The 16,906-nt window shown below is 46.1% G+C and overlaps 1 protein-coding gene across 7 annotated transcripts in view; it reads right to left on the bottom strand.

Moving 5' to 3' along the window:
* Positions 1-15,026, bottom strand: part of UPP1 (uridine phosphorylase 1) — a 218,443-nt gene extending 203,417 nt beyond the window's left edge. For 2 of the 7 annotated variants that reach the window (XR_013216890.1, XM_077269406.1), the window contains exon 1: positions 14,742-14,979. Coding sequence is in view for 5 of the 7 variants with exons in the window: in XM_077269406.1 (XP_077125521.1) it covers positions 14,742-14,817 (76 nt within the window). In the remaining 2 variants the exon portion in view is untranslated. Of the gene's footprint in view, positions 1-14,741 lie in introns of all 7 variants that reach the window. The other 5 variants (XM_077269410.1, XM_077269409.1, XM_077269407.1 and 2 more) reach the window with 3 other exon arrangements.
* Between the last annotated feature and the right edge of the window lie 1,880 nt (positions 15,027-16,906).

The following is a 16,906-nucleotide window of genomic DNA, read 5'->3' as shown; positions in this document are numbered from 1 at the left end:
CACCTACACTGCCTCCGTACAAAACAGAGGATCATTCTGAAGAATGAAGAAGCTGTTCAACGTTTGGAGCGTGAAAGGAAAGCTTTTAGTCGGCTGGGCTTAGTGGAAGACACAGTACAAGTACCCAAAGTTCTGGTGGCGAAAGTTATTGGGAAACTTGGGAGAGTGATGCAGGAGATGGTGGATAAATCCTGTCTGCAGAGACTGAGGATACCGGCTGATGAAGAGGTCCAGGTCATGGGTGAAGATGGGATGGTTCCGTTCCTGGTTGTCGGATCCAGAGGGAGTCTTAGGAATATCCGCATGCTCCTGGAATATCGCATGGCATACCTAAGGGAGGTAGAGCAGCTGAGACTTGAGAGACTGCAAGTTAATAAACAGCTGCCAGAGAGGCAAAGAAGTTAGCGTAAGACCGGAAGTCCTCAAGCTGAAGCTAACAGAGGACATAGAGGAAAATGGGTGGATTGCTCTCCAGGCAATAAAGACCATGGGAGAAGGTGGCCTGATGAAACAGGTAGAAATAGTGACTCTTCAGTTAGCTCAGGGCTCAGTGACCTAAGCGGGAGATCCTGTACCAGACGAGATGACAAGGGGTCGTCTTTATCAAAGGGTGTGACGGAAATGGTTGACGAATGCCGACGAAAGGGTTCAGTAACAGGCCCTGACTTTGACAGACGGTTTGACTGTCAGGGACGACAGAGAAGGATCTCTGGTCGGGTAATAGAAAGTGCCAAGCCCCACGGCTTTAGGCAGAGGGGGGGGGATATGTGGCATAGCGACTGGTCATGTGATTGATGGACGGTATGTATTGCAGAGGTGGGTGGCCCTGTGATGGAAGCCTGGGTATGTTTTGCTCAAGCAGATCTACTGCTGAGGGATTTGTTTACATTGGGAAGGCTTCCAGGTGATTGGAGAGATGGGTGGGTCCAGTCACCTACAAACCCACCCAAAGAGGTGTGTCTGAACACGTAAGATGGTTTTTGTTGAAGGACCTGTGGTGATGTCACGCTCACCTGACTGGCCATGTGACAGGTACCTGGGTGTGGTTACACCTATGTAAAGGAGGTGTGTGTAGCACATGGTGGGAGTGTGTGGGAGTCTGTCAGGGTGGACACACTTCCATGTGTCCTGGCTGGACACTGCAGAGTGACCTGTGTGTTGGACGGTTCCAAGTGGGGACAGACGACCTGAACAGCACACAGAGACCATTTCAGGCTGGAGAGCCTGCGTGCTGGACGTAGCACAGCCTGTGTGCCTACAGGTAGGAGAGCGGAGTTCTACTATGGACATTGAGGATTCATCTGTCTGATGTAAGACTGTTTTCCTGTTGTTCCTGTGAACTTTTAATGGAACGTGTCTCCTGAGTGTCACCCGCCGCACCTAAGCGAGGAGAAGGCTTTAGCGCCGAAACGCGCGTTGGGGACGGTGGGTCGCACGGGGCTCCAGACATCAGCAGGTAATTATTATGACTCTCTGATTGGGTTTGTACTCTTCCTATTATTTTCAGATGCGGCACACAGCCCTTCTGATCTCTGTTCTAAGGTGTGCATTTGTACTTGGGATCTTATACTTATGCTGGTTATTGGCACACTATGGAGCAACTCTAATTAACCCTTTATACCTATATACACCTGCTGGTGCCTGGTCCCCTTGTGTGATTCCACCCATGTTTTGGCTAAACCCCTGTCATATCCCATGTACTTTTATGTATTTATTTCAATAAAGTTGTATATTTTTATATTTTGATTCATGGTGGTGCGTGCTTTTTATTTTGAGTTTTGTCTATTTTGGCACTGAATCTTTATTCTGACTTCCTCCACATTAATTGTGTTGCATGTGGATTTTGGCCTTTTATGTATAGGCTTTACATAGCAGAGCTTGTAGATGACCGCCGAAGATACGGTAACTCTCTGGCGATCACCTACACTGCAGTCAGGGCCAATTTTAGGCAAAGTGGGGCCCTAAGCAAAGTTTAAAATGGGGCCCCAAATTCTAACATATTGCACATCACACAGAACCATTTCAGTTGTATTTACATGCGCTGAGTTCAGGCAGCTTAAATGAGTGTGATCGACAATATTGAAGTCGTTCAACGCTTGTTTCCCGGCCTCTTTACACCGGGACAGAATGATCACTAGTACATCACTAACAGATCAACATACAGTATCATGTTATCAGCAGCACATCTACAGTTTACACCGGTGATGTGCTGCTGAGAACAATTATTTTTGTTCCGGCATAAACAATCCAATCACTCGATGAATATGCAGCATTTTACTTGTTTAGTATAATATACCCCATAGCCCTCCACATATTATAATGTGCCCCATAGTCCTCCATATAGTATAATACACTCCTCATAGCCCTCCATATATTAAAATACACTGCTCAGTCCTCCACACATCAATGCAAATAAAGGTTGTTATAGAAATTTTGCCAAAAAACTCCAATGTTTCTCCTTTTTGAATATCAGTCCTCCACACAGTATAATACACTCCTCACAGTGCTCCATATAGTATAATGCACCATAGTCATCTATGTAGTACAATTCATTTCCCATAGTATAATGCACCCCATAGTTTTTCATATAGTATAATGTATTCCCCATAATCCTCAATACAGTATAATGCAGCCCACATATAATATAATGTAGCCACCCCACAGAGTATAATGCAGCCACCCCACAGAGTATAATGTAACCTCCCATAGAATATAATGCAACGCCCTCATATAGTATAATGTAGCCCCCTCATAGAGTATGATGCAGTCATCCCACAGAGAATATAAATATAATACAGCCCCCCATAGAATATAATGTAGCCCCGAATAGAATAGAATACAGCCCACCTCCCCATAGAATATAATGTAGCCCCATCAAAGAGTATGATGCAATCATCCCTCATAAAATCTAATACAGCCCCCCATAGAATATAATGTAGCCCACCATAGAATATAATAAAACCCACCTCCCCATAGTATATAATGTAGCCCCCCCATAGAATATAATGCAGCCCCCCATAGTATATAACACAGACTCCCCCATAGAATATAATGTACCCCCCATAGTATATAACACAGCCACATAGTATATAACACAGCCTCCCCTGTCATGGTCTCAATGGCAAGAGAACATAGCATCAGCATATATAGGAACTAGCTCTTGGAAGATGGGAACTGAGCTGACCATGAACTACACCTACCGCACAACTAGCAGTGGCCGGGTAGCATTCCTACGTTTTATCCCTAGATGCCCATCGCCAGCCGGAGGACTAAATAATGCTAGCAGAGGGAAATATTAGTCCTAGCTCACCTCTAGAGAAATACCCCGAAAGGAGACAGAGGCCCCCCACATGTATTGGCGGTGAACTAAGATGAAATAACAAACGTAGTATGAAAATAGGTTTAGCAAATTTGAGGTCCACTTACTAAATAGCAGAAGACAGAAAGGACACTTTCATGGTCAGCTGAAAACCCTATCAAAACACCATCCAGAAATTACTTTAAAACTCTGGCATTAACTCATAACACCAGAGTGGCAATTCCTGTTCACAAGAGCTTTCCAGACACAGTAACAAAACTACAGCTGTGAACTGGAACAAAAATGCAAAAACAAACATGGACAAGAGTCCAACTTATCTAGTAGTTGTCTAGGAGCAGGAACAAGCACAGAGAGGCTTCTGATAACATTGTTGACCGGCAAGCAACTAACAGAGAAGCAGGGTTATATAGCGACTCCCACATCTTGATGGGAACAGGTGAACAGAGAAGATGAAAACACCAGTTCAATTCCACCAGTAGCCACCGGGGGGGCCCAGAATCCAAATTCACAACAGTACCCCCCCCTCAAGGAGGGGGCACCGAACCCTCACCAGAACCACCAGGGCGATCAGGATGGGCCCTATGAAAGGCACGAACCAGATCAGAGGCATGAACATCAGATGCATTCACCCAAGAATTATCCTCCTGGCCGTATCCCTTCCACTTGACCAGATACTGGAGTCTCCGTCTGGAAACACGGGAGTCTAAGATTTTCTCCACAACGTACTCCAACTCACCCTCAACCAACACCGGAGCAGGAGGCTCAACGGAAGGCACAACCGGTACCTCATACCTGCGCAATAATGACCGATGAAAAACATTATGAATAGAAAAGGATGCAGGGAGGTCCAAACGGAAGGAAACAGGGTTAAGAATCTCCAATATCTTATACGGGCCGATGAACCGAGGCTTAAACTTAGGAGAAGAGACCCTCATAGGGACAAAACGAGAAGACAACCACACCAAATCCCCAACACAAAGCCGAGGACCAACACGACGGTGGCGGTTGGCAAAAAGCTGAGTCTTCTCCTGGGACAACCTCAAATTGTCCACCACCTGCCCCCAGATCTGATGCAATCTCTCCACCACAGCATCCACTCCAGGACAATCCGAAGATTCCACCTGACCAGAGGAAAATCGAGGATGAAACCCCGAATTACAGAAAAACGGGGACACCAAAGTGGCAGAGCTGGCCCGATTATTGAGAGCGAACTCCGCCAATGGTAAAAAAGCAACCCAATCATCCTGGTCAGCAGACACAAAACACCTCAGATATGTCTCCAGGGTCTGATTAGTCCGCTCGGTCTGGCCATTAGTCTGAGGATGGAAAGCGGACGAAAAAGACAAATCTATGCCCATCCTAGCACAGAATGCCCGCCAAAATCTAGACACAAATTGGGTTCCTCTGTCAGAAACGATATTCTCAGGAATACCATGCAAACGAACAACATTTTGAAAAAACAGAGGAACCAACTCGGAAGAAGAAGGCAACTTGGGCAGGGGAACCAAATGGACCATCTTAGAGAAACGGTCACACACCACCCAGATGACAGACATCTTCTGAGAAACAGGCAGATCTGAAATAAAATCCATCGAGATGTGTGTCCAAGGCCTCTTAGGAATAGGCAAGGGCAACAATAATCCACTAGCCCGAGAACAACAAGGCTTGGCCCGAGCACAAACGTCACAAGACTGCACAAAGCCTCGCACATCTCGTGACAGGGAAGGCCACCAGAAGGACCTTGCCACCAAATCCCTGGTACCAAAAATTCCAGGATGACCTGCCAACGCAGAAGAATGAACCTCAGAGATGACTCTACTGGTCCAATCATCAGGAACAAACAGTTTATCAGGTGGGCAACGATCCGGTCTATCCGCCTGAAACTCCTGCAAGGCCCGCCGCAGGTCTGGAGAAACGGCTGACAATATCACTCCATCCTTAAGGATACCTGTGGGCTCAGAGTTACCAGGCGAGTCAGGTTCAAAACTCCTAGAAAGGGCATCCGCCTTAACATTCTTAGAACCCGGTAGGTATGACACCACAAAATTAAACCGAGAGAAAAATAATGACCAGCGCGCCTGTCTAGGATTCAGGCGCCTGGCGGTCTCAAGATAAATCAAATTTTTGTGGTCAGTCAATACCACCACCTGATGTCTGGCCCCCTCAAGCCAATGGCGCCACTCCTCAAAAGCCCACTTCATGGCCAAAAGCTCCCGATTCCCAACATCATAATTCCGCTCAGCGGGCGAAAATTTACGGGAAAAGAAGGCACAAGGCCTCATCACGGAGCAGTCGGGACTTTTCTGCGACAACACTGCCCCAGCTCCGATCTCAGAAGCGTCGACCTCAACCTGAAAAGGAAGAGCAACATCAGGCTGACGCAACACAGGGGCAGAGGAAAAACGGCGCTTAAGCTCCCGAAAGGCCTCCACAGCATCAGGGGACCAATCAGCAACATCAGCACCCTTCTTAGTCAAATCGGTCAATGGCTTAACAATATCCGAAAAACCAGCAATAAATCGACGATAAAAGTTAGCAAAGCCCAAAAATTTCTGAAGACTCTTAAGAGAAGAGGGCTGCGTCCAATCACAAATAGCTTGAACCTTGACAAGATCCATTTCAATGGAAGAGGGAGAAAAAATATATCCCAAAAAGGAAATCCTCTGTACCCCAAAAACACACTTAGAACCCTTCACACACAAAGAATTAGACCGCAAAACCTGAAAAACCCTCCTAACTTGCTGGACATGAGAGTCCCAGTCATCCGAAAAAATCAGAATATCATCCAGATACACAATCATAAATTTATCCAAATAATCGCGAAAAATATCATGCATAAAGGACTGGAAAACCGACGGAGCATTTGAAAGACCAAAAGGCATCACCAAATACTCAAAGTGGCCCTCGGGCGTATTAAATGCGGTTTTCCACTCATCCCCCTGCCTGATTCGCACCAAATTATACGCCCCACGAAGGTCAATCTTAGAGAACCACTTGGCCCCCTTTATGCGAGCAAACAAATCAGTCAGCAACGGCAATGGGTATTGATATTTAACAGTGATTTTATTCAAAAGCCGATAATCAATACATGGTCTCAAAGAGCCGTCTTTTTTTGACACAAAGAAAAAACCGGCTCCTAAGGGAGATGACGATGGACGAATATGTCCCTTTTCCAAGGACTCCTTTATATATTCTCGCATAGCAGCATGTTCAGGCACAGACAGATTAAATAAACGACCCTTTGGGTACTTACTACCCGGAATTAAATCTATGGCACAATCGCACTCTCTTGGCTTGGGTTCTTCAAAGACGTCACGATAGTCAGACAGGAACTCAGGAATTTCAGAGGGAATAGATGATGAAATGGAAACCAAAGGTACATCCCCATGAACCCCCTTACATCCCCAGCTCAACACAGACATAGCTCTCCAGTCAAGGACTGGGTTGTGAGATTGCAGCCATGGCAATCCTAGCACCAAATCATCATGTAGATTATACAGCACCAGAAAGCGAACAATCTCCTGGTGATCTGGATTAATACGCATAGTTACTTGTGTCCAGTATTGTGGTTTATTATTAGCCAATGGGGTGGAGTCAATCCCCTTCAGAGGAATAGGAGTCTCCAAAGGCTCTAAATCATACCCACAGCGTTTGGCAAAGGACCAATCCATAAGACTAAAAGCGGCGCCAGAGTCGACATAGGCGTCCGTGGTAATAGATGACAAAGAGCAAATCAGGGTCACAGATAGAATGAACTTAGACTGTAAAGTGCAAACGGAAACAGATTTATCTAGCTTTTTAGCGCGCTTAGAGCATGCTGATATAACATGAGTAGAATCACCACAATAGAAACACAACCCGTTTTTCCGTCTAAAATTCTGCCGCTCGCTTCTGGACAGAATTCTATCACACTGCATACTCTCTGGCGTCTTCTCAGTGGACAAAAATAATTTGCAATTATTTCGAAAATTCTGAAACCCAGATCTATTCCCCGAGAAAAATTCCGGCAAAGGAATTCTCGGCTCAGATACAGGTGCATGAAAAACAAAATCTTGCAAATTTTGTACCTTCGTGGCGAGATTATTCAAACCTGCAGTTACACTCTGAAGATCCATTACAAACAGGTGGACACAGAGCCATTCAAAGATTAGAAGGAGAGAAAGGAAAAAAAAAAGGCTGCAGCATAGACAGACTGGCAAGAGGTCCAATTAAGAGCACACTCAAGAGGAAAAAAAAAAAAAACTCTCAGCAGACTTCTTATTTCTCTCCTTTCTCAGCCAAGGATTTTAACCCTTTAGTGGGCCGGTCAAACTGTCATGGTCTCAATGGCAAGAGAACATAGCATCAGCATATATAGGAACTAGCTCTTGGAAGATGGGAACTGAGCTGACCATGAACTACACCTACCGCACAACTAGCAGTGGCCGGGTAGCATTCCTACGTTTTATCCCTAGATGCCCATCGCCAGCCGGAGGACTAAATAATGCTAGCAGAGGGAAATATTAGTCCTAGCTCACCTCTGGAGAAATACCCCGAAAGGAGACAGAGGCCCCCCACATGTATTGGCGGTGAATTAAGATGAAATAACAAACGTAGTATGAAAATAGGTTTAGCAAATTTGAGGTCCACTTACTAAATAGCAGAAGACAGAAAGGACACTTTCATGGTCAGCTGAAAACCCTATCAAAACACCATCCAGAAATTACTTTAAAACTCTGGCATTAACTCATAACACCAGATTGGCAATTCCTGTTCACAAGAGCTTTCCAGACACAGTAACAAAACTACAGCTGTGAACTGGAACAAAAATGCAAAAACAAACATGGACAAGAGTCCAACTTATCTAGTAGTTGTCTAGGAGCAGGAACAAGCACAGAGAGGCTTCTGATAACATTGTTGACCGGCAAGCAACTAACAGAGAAGCAGGGTTATATAGCGACTCCCACATCTTGATGGGAACAGGTGAACAGAGAAGATGAAAACACCAGTTCAATTCCACCAGTAGCCACCGGGGGGGCCCAGAATCCAAATTCACAACACTCCCCCATAGAATATAATATACCCCCCAATAGTATATAACACAGCCACATAATACATAACAGAGCCTCCCCCATAGAATATAACATACCCCCATAGTATATAACACAGCCTCCCCCATAGAATATAATGTACCCCCATAGCATATAACACAGCCTCCCTCATAAAATATAATGTATAATGTACCCCCCAAATATATAATACAGAAACATAGTATACAACACAGCCTCCCCCATAGAATATAATATACGCTCATAGTATATAACACAGCCTCCCTCATAGAATATATGTATAATGTATAATACAGCTACATAGTATATAACACTGCCTCCCCCATAGAATATAATATACCCTTATAGTATATAACACAGCCTCCCCCTTAGAATATAATATACCTCCAATAGTATATAACACAGCCACATAGTATATAACACAGCCTCCCCCATCTACTATATAATTGTCTAAGGTTTACTTCCGTCTTTCTGTCTGTCTGTCTTTCTGTCTGTCTGTCTGTCACGGATATTCATTGGTCGCAGCCTCTGTCTGTCATGGAATCCAAGTTGCTGATTGGTCTCGCCAGCTGCCTGTCATGGCTGCCGCAACCAATCAGCGATGGCCACAGTCCGATTAGTCCCTCCCTACTCCCTTGCAGTCAGTGCCTGCCGCCCGCGCCATACTCCCTGCAGTCACCGCTCACACAGGGTTAATGCCAGCGATAACGGACCGCATTATGCTGCGAGTAACTCACTCTGTTAACGCCGCTATTAACCCTGTGTGACCAAGTTTTTACTATTGATACTGCCTATGCAACGTCAATAGTAAAATCATCTAATGTTAAAAATAATAAAAAAAATAAAAAATCATTATATACTCACCTTCCGCCGCCTTTCCCGCTCCTCGCGACGCTCCGGTGACCGCTCCATGCAAGCGGCAGGTTCCGGTGGCAAGGATTGTATGCGAGAAGAACCTGCCATGATGTCACTGTCATGTGACCGCGACGTCATCACGGCTCCTGCCCGAGAAGGACCTGTGATGACGTCACGGTCATGTGACCGTGACGTCATCACACCCTGGGACCGGAAGCTGCCGCCTGCACGGCACACAGGCAACAGAACTACAAGGGGCCCTCGAAAGGTGAGTATATGTTTATTTTTTATTTTTTAACCTGTGACATACGTGGCTGGGCAATGTACTACGTAGCTGGGCAATATACTACGTGGCTCTGTGCTGTATACTACGTCGCTGTGCAATATACTACGTGGCTCTGTGCTGTATACTACGTCGCTGTGCAATATACTATGTCACTGGGCAATATACTACGTAACTGGGCAATATACTAAGTGGCTGGGAAATATACTACGTGGGCTGTGCAACATACTACGTGGACATGCATATTCTAGAATACCCGATGCGTTAGAATCGGGCCATCATCTAGTAGAATATACCCCCCAATAGTATATAACACAGCCTCCCCCATAGAATATAATGTATCCCCATAGTATATAACACGTAGTATAACACAGCACACGTAGTATATAGCAGAGCCACGTAGTATATAACACAGCCCACGTAGTATATAGCACAACCACGTAGTATACAACACAGCCATGTAGCACATAACGCAGCCCACGTAGTATATAGCACAGCCATGAAGCATATAACACAGCCACAAAGTATATAGCACAGCCACGCAGTATATAACACAGTCCACGTAGTATATAGCACAGCCATGTAGTATAAAACACAGCCCACGTAGTATATAACACAGCCCATGTAGTGTATAACACAGCCCACGTAGTATATAAAACAGCCACATAGTATATAACACAGTCCACGTAGTATATAACACAGCCCACATAGTATGTAGCACAGCTCGCATCTCTCCCCCCCCACCGAAAATGGCCCCACAGTCCAGTAAAAAAAAACAAAAAAAACACACCTCTCCTCGTGCCTGCGCTGCTCCCTGCTTCTGTCTCAGCGGCTGTACTCCCTCTTCCATCATTCCCCGCAGTGTGTCAGAGGCAGAGCGGGGAATGATGGAAGAGGCAGCGTTAGCTGATGCTCTCTCCTCCATCATTGCTTTGAACTGTACTGGCAGATACCGGTATAGTTCAATGCGGCGGGGGAGAAGGCACTGGCCGCAGGCGGCCCCCCTGCCTCACAGGGGCCCCATAGCGGCTGCGTGATGTGCTGATGGGACCCCTGGGTGAGCGGGGCCCCAGGCAGCTGCCTGATCTGCCTGCCCCTAACGCCGGCGCTGACTGCAGTGTTCTAACAATCCGCTGATCAGCTGATTGTGAGGACCAGACTAGTGACTGGAGATAACCCCCGGTCACGTGCAGTTCTCGCGGTAAGCTAAGTTACCACGAGAAGTGCAGTGGAAGCGGACTTCCAGCGGTGCGACAGGTAAGAGATTATTTAAATTAGTAGACATGCGTAGTAAGCTGCATTTACACAGTAAGTACGCATGTCACTAATCATTAGATGTAGTCAAACACGCAGTGTTTCCTGACCGTGGAAACATACCTTAAGGGCTTTTAATGCAGTCTTACACAATCTGACCAGGTCATATATGTCCTTCAATGTAGGCTCCCCTACTACAGGCTCCTCCATTGCTTCCTGCTCCATTCTCCTTTTCCCGCCATTCTACCTCTCCTATTAACCCTTCAAGTACCGTATCATCTCCATTCTCTTTCTCCTCGGTCTCCTCCTCTCTCCCCTTTCAGCTATCTCGTTTGCGGCCTCCTCCAGCCTCGCAAACTTCTCCAACTTAGCAGCGATTGCAAGCTTCCTTACATAGGAAGCATTTTCAGCATCAGCCTTCTGTGCAGCCTCCCCGCTCTCAGCCACATCATTAGCTCGGCTCTCCGCTCCTGCTCTCGTATCCTGCTGCCGTCTCCTCACCATTTCCACGGTTCTCTGCAGCACCATATGTTGGGGTCTGCCTCCCAATCGTCTACTACTGGCAAAGAACTTTACCGGCTCTCTGGAGGGACTTTAATCCAGATAACTGAAGGATTTCAGGGCAGGGCCCGGTATAACATAATTCAGTTACATACAGTGCCTTCGCGAAAGGCTCCCTGGAACTTTTCAACCTTTTCCCACATATCATGCTTCAAACAAAAAGATACCAAACGTAAATTTTTGGTGAAGAATTAACAAGTGGAACACAATTATGAAGTTGAATGAAATTTATTGGTTATTTTAAGTTTTTGCGGAAATTCAAAAACTGAAAAGTGGGGCGTGCAATATTATTTGGCCTCTTTACTTTCAGTGCAGCAAACTCACTCCAGAAGTTCATTGTTGATCTCTGAATGATCCAATGTTGTCCTACATGCCTAATGATGATAAATATAATCCACCTGTGTGTAATCAAATCTCCGTATAAATGCTCTGTGATAGTCTCAGGGTTCTGTTTAAAGCACAGAGAGCATCATGAAGACCAACGAACACAAACAGGCAGGTCCGTGATACTGTTGTGGAGAAGTTTAAAGCTGGATTTGGATGCAAAATGATTTTCAAAACTTTAAACATGCCAAGGAGCACTGGGCAAGTGATCATATTGAAATGGAAGGTAGTATCATACCAATGCAAACCTACCAAGACCCGGCCGTCCCTCTAAACTTTCATCTCAAACAAGGAGAAGACTGATCAGAGATGCAGCCAAGAGACCCATGATCACAGGTGGGACAGTCTGTCCATAGGACAACAATCAGTCATACACTGCACAAATCTGGCCATTATGGAAGAGTGGCAAGAAGAAAGCCATTTCTCAAAGATATCCATAAAAAGTGTTTCAAGTTTGCAACAAGCCACCTGGGAGACACACCAAACATGGAAGAAGGTGCTCGGGTCAGATGCAACCAAAATCGAACTTTCTGGCAACAATGCCAAACGATATGTTTGGCGTAAAGCCAACACAGCTCATCACCCTGAACACACCATCCCCACTGTCAAACATGGTGGTGGCAGCATCATGGTTTGGGCCTGCTTTTCTTCAGCAGGGACAGGGAAGATGGTTAAAATTGATGGCAAGATGGATGGAGCCAAATACAGGACCATTCTTGAAGACCTGTTGGAGTCTGCAAAAGACCTGAGACTGGGACGGAGATTTGTCTTCCAACAAGACAATGATCCCAAACATATAGCAAAATCTACAATGGAATGGTTCACATATAAATGTACCCAGGTGTTAGAATGGCCAAGTCAAAGTCCAGACCTCAATCCAATTGAGAATCTGTGGAAAGAGCTGAAAACTGCTGTTCACAAACGATCTCCATCAAACCTCACTGAGCTCGAGCTGTTTGCCAAGGAAGAATGGGCAAGAATTTCAGTCTCTCGATGTACAAAACTGATAGAGACATACCCCAAGCGACTGGCAGCTGTAATCACAGCAAAAGGTGGCGCAACAAAGTATTAAGTTAAAGGGGCCGAATAATATTGCACGCCCCACTTTTCAGTTTTTGAATTTCCACAAAAATTTAAAATAACCAATACATTTCATTGAACTTCACAATTGTGTTCCACTTGTTGATTCTTCATTAAAAATTTACATTTGGTATCTTTATGTTTGAAGAATGATATGTGGGAAAAGGTTGAAAAGTTCCAGGGGGCCGAATACTTTCGCAAGGCACTGTAAATGCTTTAAAAAAAGCATGTATACATTTATAACCTCTGCTTTCCCTATGCTAATGAGGGCTTTGACTAGTCGATGGGGGTGTTAGTTGCCCAGACTAGTCAGCCCTCTCTTAGAAGTTCAGAAGATGGCTTACGTCATGCGCAGTGCATCTCTAAGGCCGGAAGTGTACCCCCGATTTCAGAGACACAGTGACACTGCCGGAATGTGTGGCACAAGTGCGCAGATTTACATGAGGGGCAATGATGTTGCTTGTGCAAATTATGTTATCAGGTCCACAGGAAAGTGATAACATGGAGAGAGAGCTGACTAATCTGGGCAACTCCATGTATTGCTCTGCGGCTGCAGGCTCCGCTCCTAAGTGCCGTCGCCAGAGCTGGGTTTTCACCTGCGAGACTCGGCCGTATCTCGCGTATGTGTGATCCCGGCCTAACACAGATTGTGTGATTTATATGTTTTCTGATCTTTGCCTTCTGAATTTAACACCACTGATACCTCTGTAAATCAACCTCATCACTTGTAAGTGTGTACAGGATGTGGACTGGGGTTTCCCTAATCGACCCCTGATAGAAGAAGACCCTCCTGCATCCCACTACAGCTCCCACCAAGATTCGGGTGGAGGCACTGCGCTATACTGAGGTGAGAACTACCGGGCACTCTGCCCACGGGTGTTACATAGTGATTGGGGAAGATGAGCGATGTCGGTCCATACCTCTGTGGGGGGAATGTGCACACTGCGATGTTTTTCCTGAAGCGTCTTCTTTGAGGTATTCTTGTATGGTCTTTTGTGGCGGACTAGCCACCAGAATATTTTATTTTATGCCATATCTACCATAGTGGCAGCTTCCAAGCAGAAGCTTCCAGAATGACGGTCACTTCTTTTAGCCTCTTCATGACTTGTGCAATTGACAGAAATTACAAAAAGCAGAACATATGTACAGCAATGTCGTTTTTACATGCCTGAGCTTATATTCATTTTTTTTTACGTTTTTTAGCTTTTTTTCAGGCAGGTTCCAGGTGGAATATGCCTGAAATGTGTGCACATACCCTTATGGTGGAGCTTCCTCACCCAATTATAAGGCAATGCATTCTGTCAGGCACAGTTAGTATTAGGGTGCCATAGACTGTAATGGTGCCGGCGGAGTGAACGTGCGCTCTGACGGGCATTACTGGTTGGGAATGTCCATCTACTGGAAGCGGAAACTCAAGACGTAGTAGTCTGCATCCGGGTGTCCGCCTCCTGTACACGTACACTGCTGAAAATGATGGACGACAGAGCGCACGGGCTATGGCCCATCGGTGCACATGTCCAGACCCCGTTTTACAGGTGATTCGCACAGATGCCCTGATGGAAACACCGAGCATGACCCTAAACGCAATGAGAAAGGGCTCTAAGTCACATGATGAATGAGGATGCAGATGTGAACAGCTCCTTAGACAATCACTTACAGAAATGGATGCAATACACGTAAAATACTGATGTAATACGGATTAAACATTCCATAAACGTAACTGGGGTCTTCTGCATGCCAAATAGATGGAAGTAGGACGTGCTGCACCTTTATAGTCTGCCCATGTGAATTGCCCCATAGCGTAACATTAGCTCTGCATCATGGATAGGAAAGAGCAGATGGAAACCTGCTGATAAGCACGGAGCCTCCCCGGGAGCGGCCACAGCACGGACTGTGTGGGTCATTGGTATGACAGTGCGGTTCAGCAGGCACCTCACCTGTCAGGCAGCTGCCTCACCTCTCACCTGTGCTCCCGGTTCTCCCGCTCCGCTGACCCCGTGCTCTCCTTCACCGGAGCCCTTGAATGGAGTCATGGACAGTATACAGCGCAGTGTCCCAGGACTAGCAATGTCATGCACGGTCACGCCCACAGGGATGTCACCCGAGTGACAGGAAGCCCCGCCGCCCCCTCGCTGCTCACAGTGCAGCGCCGCCCTCAGTCCGCTGCCGGATCCTCGGGTCCACAAGTGTGTCACGTCACCGGGCAGCCGGTTCCTTGTGTGCAGTGTGACAGCTGCGCCGGCGCACATCACGGCGGTCACGTACTGCCAGGAATGGGACCTGTCACTGCGAGTCATCACAAGCCCCAGGATCGCTGCTCATCCGGCTGCAGTTGTGAACCCTGGCACATGACGTCTATGGATTGCACCAGATCGTAAAATCACACATGCTGTTCCTTATGGGGTCGTCACACTCTGCTGCACAAAAATATATCAGTGGAAGTCAATGCGAAATGACTAACTACGCAGGTCCCTCACTGCCGTTTTCTAAGGCTACTTTCACACATAAGGTTTTTGGCACCTTGACGATTCTGGCGTCGCGCCGCAGAGCCGGATCCAGCATAATCTGTGAAAACCGTATGGAACGGCCCAGTTTTCTGCCGGATCCGTGTATCGGATCCGTGTATTTGATCCGGCGGAAAACCAGATCTTTTCCATCCGGTTGGCATCCATTTCATCTGTTTCTTCCAGTTTTTGACGGATCTGGTTTTTAAAAACGCCCCTGGGAGGCTCTAAAATGTGATTGGCCCCCTGAATACTATATATACAGTGTTCCGACAGCCCATCTGTGACAGGTTAGAGAGGAGCAAGTGTTTTGAGAGCAAGATGGATGTCGTTATTTAGAATATTCTGAAGATCAACGTGGATTTCACTGTGGAGGCGAATCACTTGAAAACAATTGTTCTGGAGAAGAAGCAAGAGAGACAACGCATTATGCGTCTGCGCCGACGGCGTTTGTGGATCCACCCCATCACCACACAGAGAATGACACGTGGGGTGTTTTCTATACTGTACATGGAGCTACGAGGAGACCCAGAGAAATTTTTCCTCATATGTGCCGATGAAAGCGGAGAACTTTGATCTATTGGTGGACCTAATTGGACACCTCATCTGAAGGAGTGATAAGTATTGCCGATTCTCCATTTCACCGGCAGAGCGCCTGATGATCACTCTTCGGTAAGCCATTTTTTATTGTTTCTCATCCTGTAAAGCACACGTTAATGTTGCTGGTATTTCTTTTTTAGAATACTTTTTAGTGATCTTTTTTATCATATCTCCTACTGTTTACTGCTGCCTTATAACTGTAATGTTATTGCTGGTATTTTGTAATGATGTATGCCTTGCTTTTATTCACAGATTCCTTGCAACTGGAGAATGTCTTTCATCACTCCATTTCTAGTTCAGACTTGGGATTTCCACCATCTCTGGAATTGTCAAGTACACCTGCCGTGCATTGTGGGACTCTTTGCACGGTGAATTTATACCACATCCCACAATGGAGAGTTGGTTGGAAGTAGCCTAGAAATTCCAGCAAGTGTGTCAGTTTCCCAATTGCGTGGGCGCAGTGGACGGGAAACATATCCGTATCGCGAAACCGGCTGGTTCTGGCTCGAAGTATTTCAACTATAAAAAATACTTCTCCATTGTGCTGATGGCCATCGCCGATGCGGAGTACAAATTTATAGCTGTGGATATTGGGGCGCATGGCTGCTCCAATGATTCCCAAGTTTTAAAACTGTGCGCAATGGGGCGTCATCTGTATGGAAACACCTTCCAATTCCCCCCCAAGACCACTGCCTCAAACCACTGGGCCACCAATGCCATTTGTGTTGGGATGAAGCTTTCCAGCTGTCAGAACACCTGCTGAAACCCTACTCCAGTAGTGGATTAACGCAAACTAAAAGAATTTTTAACTACCGCCTCACATGAGCACCGAGAATGGTGGAGTGCGCTTTTGGGATTTTGACCGCCAAATGGCGAGTACAATTGACAGCTATAAACTTGAAGACTGACACTGTTGACGAGGTGGTGAAAGCGTGTGTTGTCCTGCACAATTATGTGATATGCAAGGAACATATTTCCGTTTAAGACCACTCTGAAGAAACCACCTTGGGTGATTATA

This window comes from Ranitomeya variabilis, chromosome 6 (assembly GCF_051348905.1).
Source record: "Ranitomeya variabilis isolate aRanVar5 chromosome 6, aRanVar5.hap1, whole genome shotgun sequence".
Classification (NCBI taxonomy): Eukaryota; Metazoa; Chordata; class Amphibia; order Anura; family Dendrobatidae; genus Ranitomeya; species Ranitomeya variabilis.
This window is presented reverse-complemented; position numbering and strand designations above follow the sequence as displayed.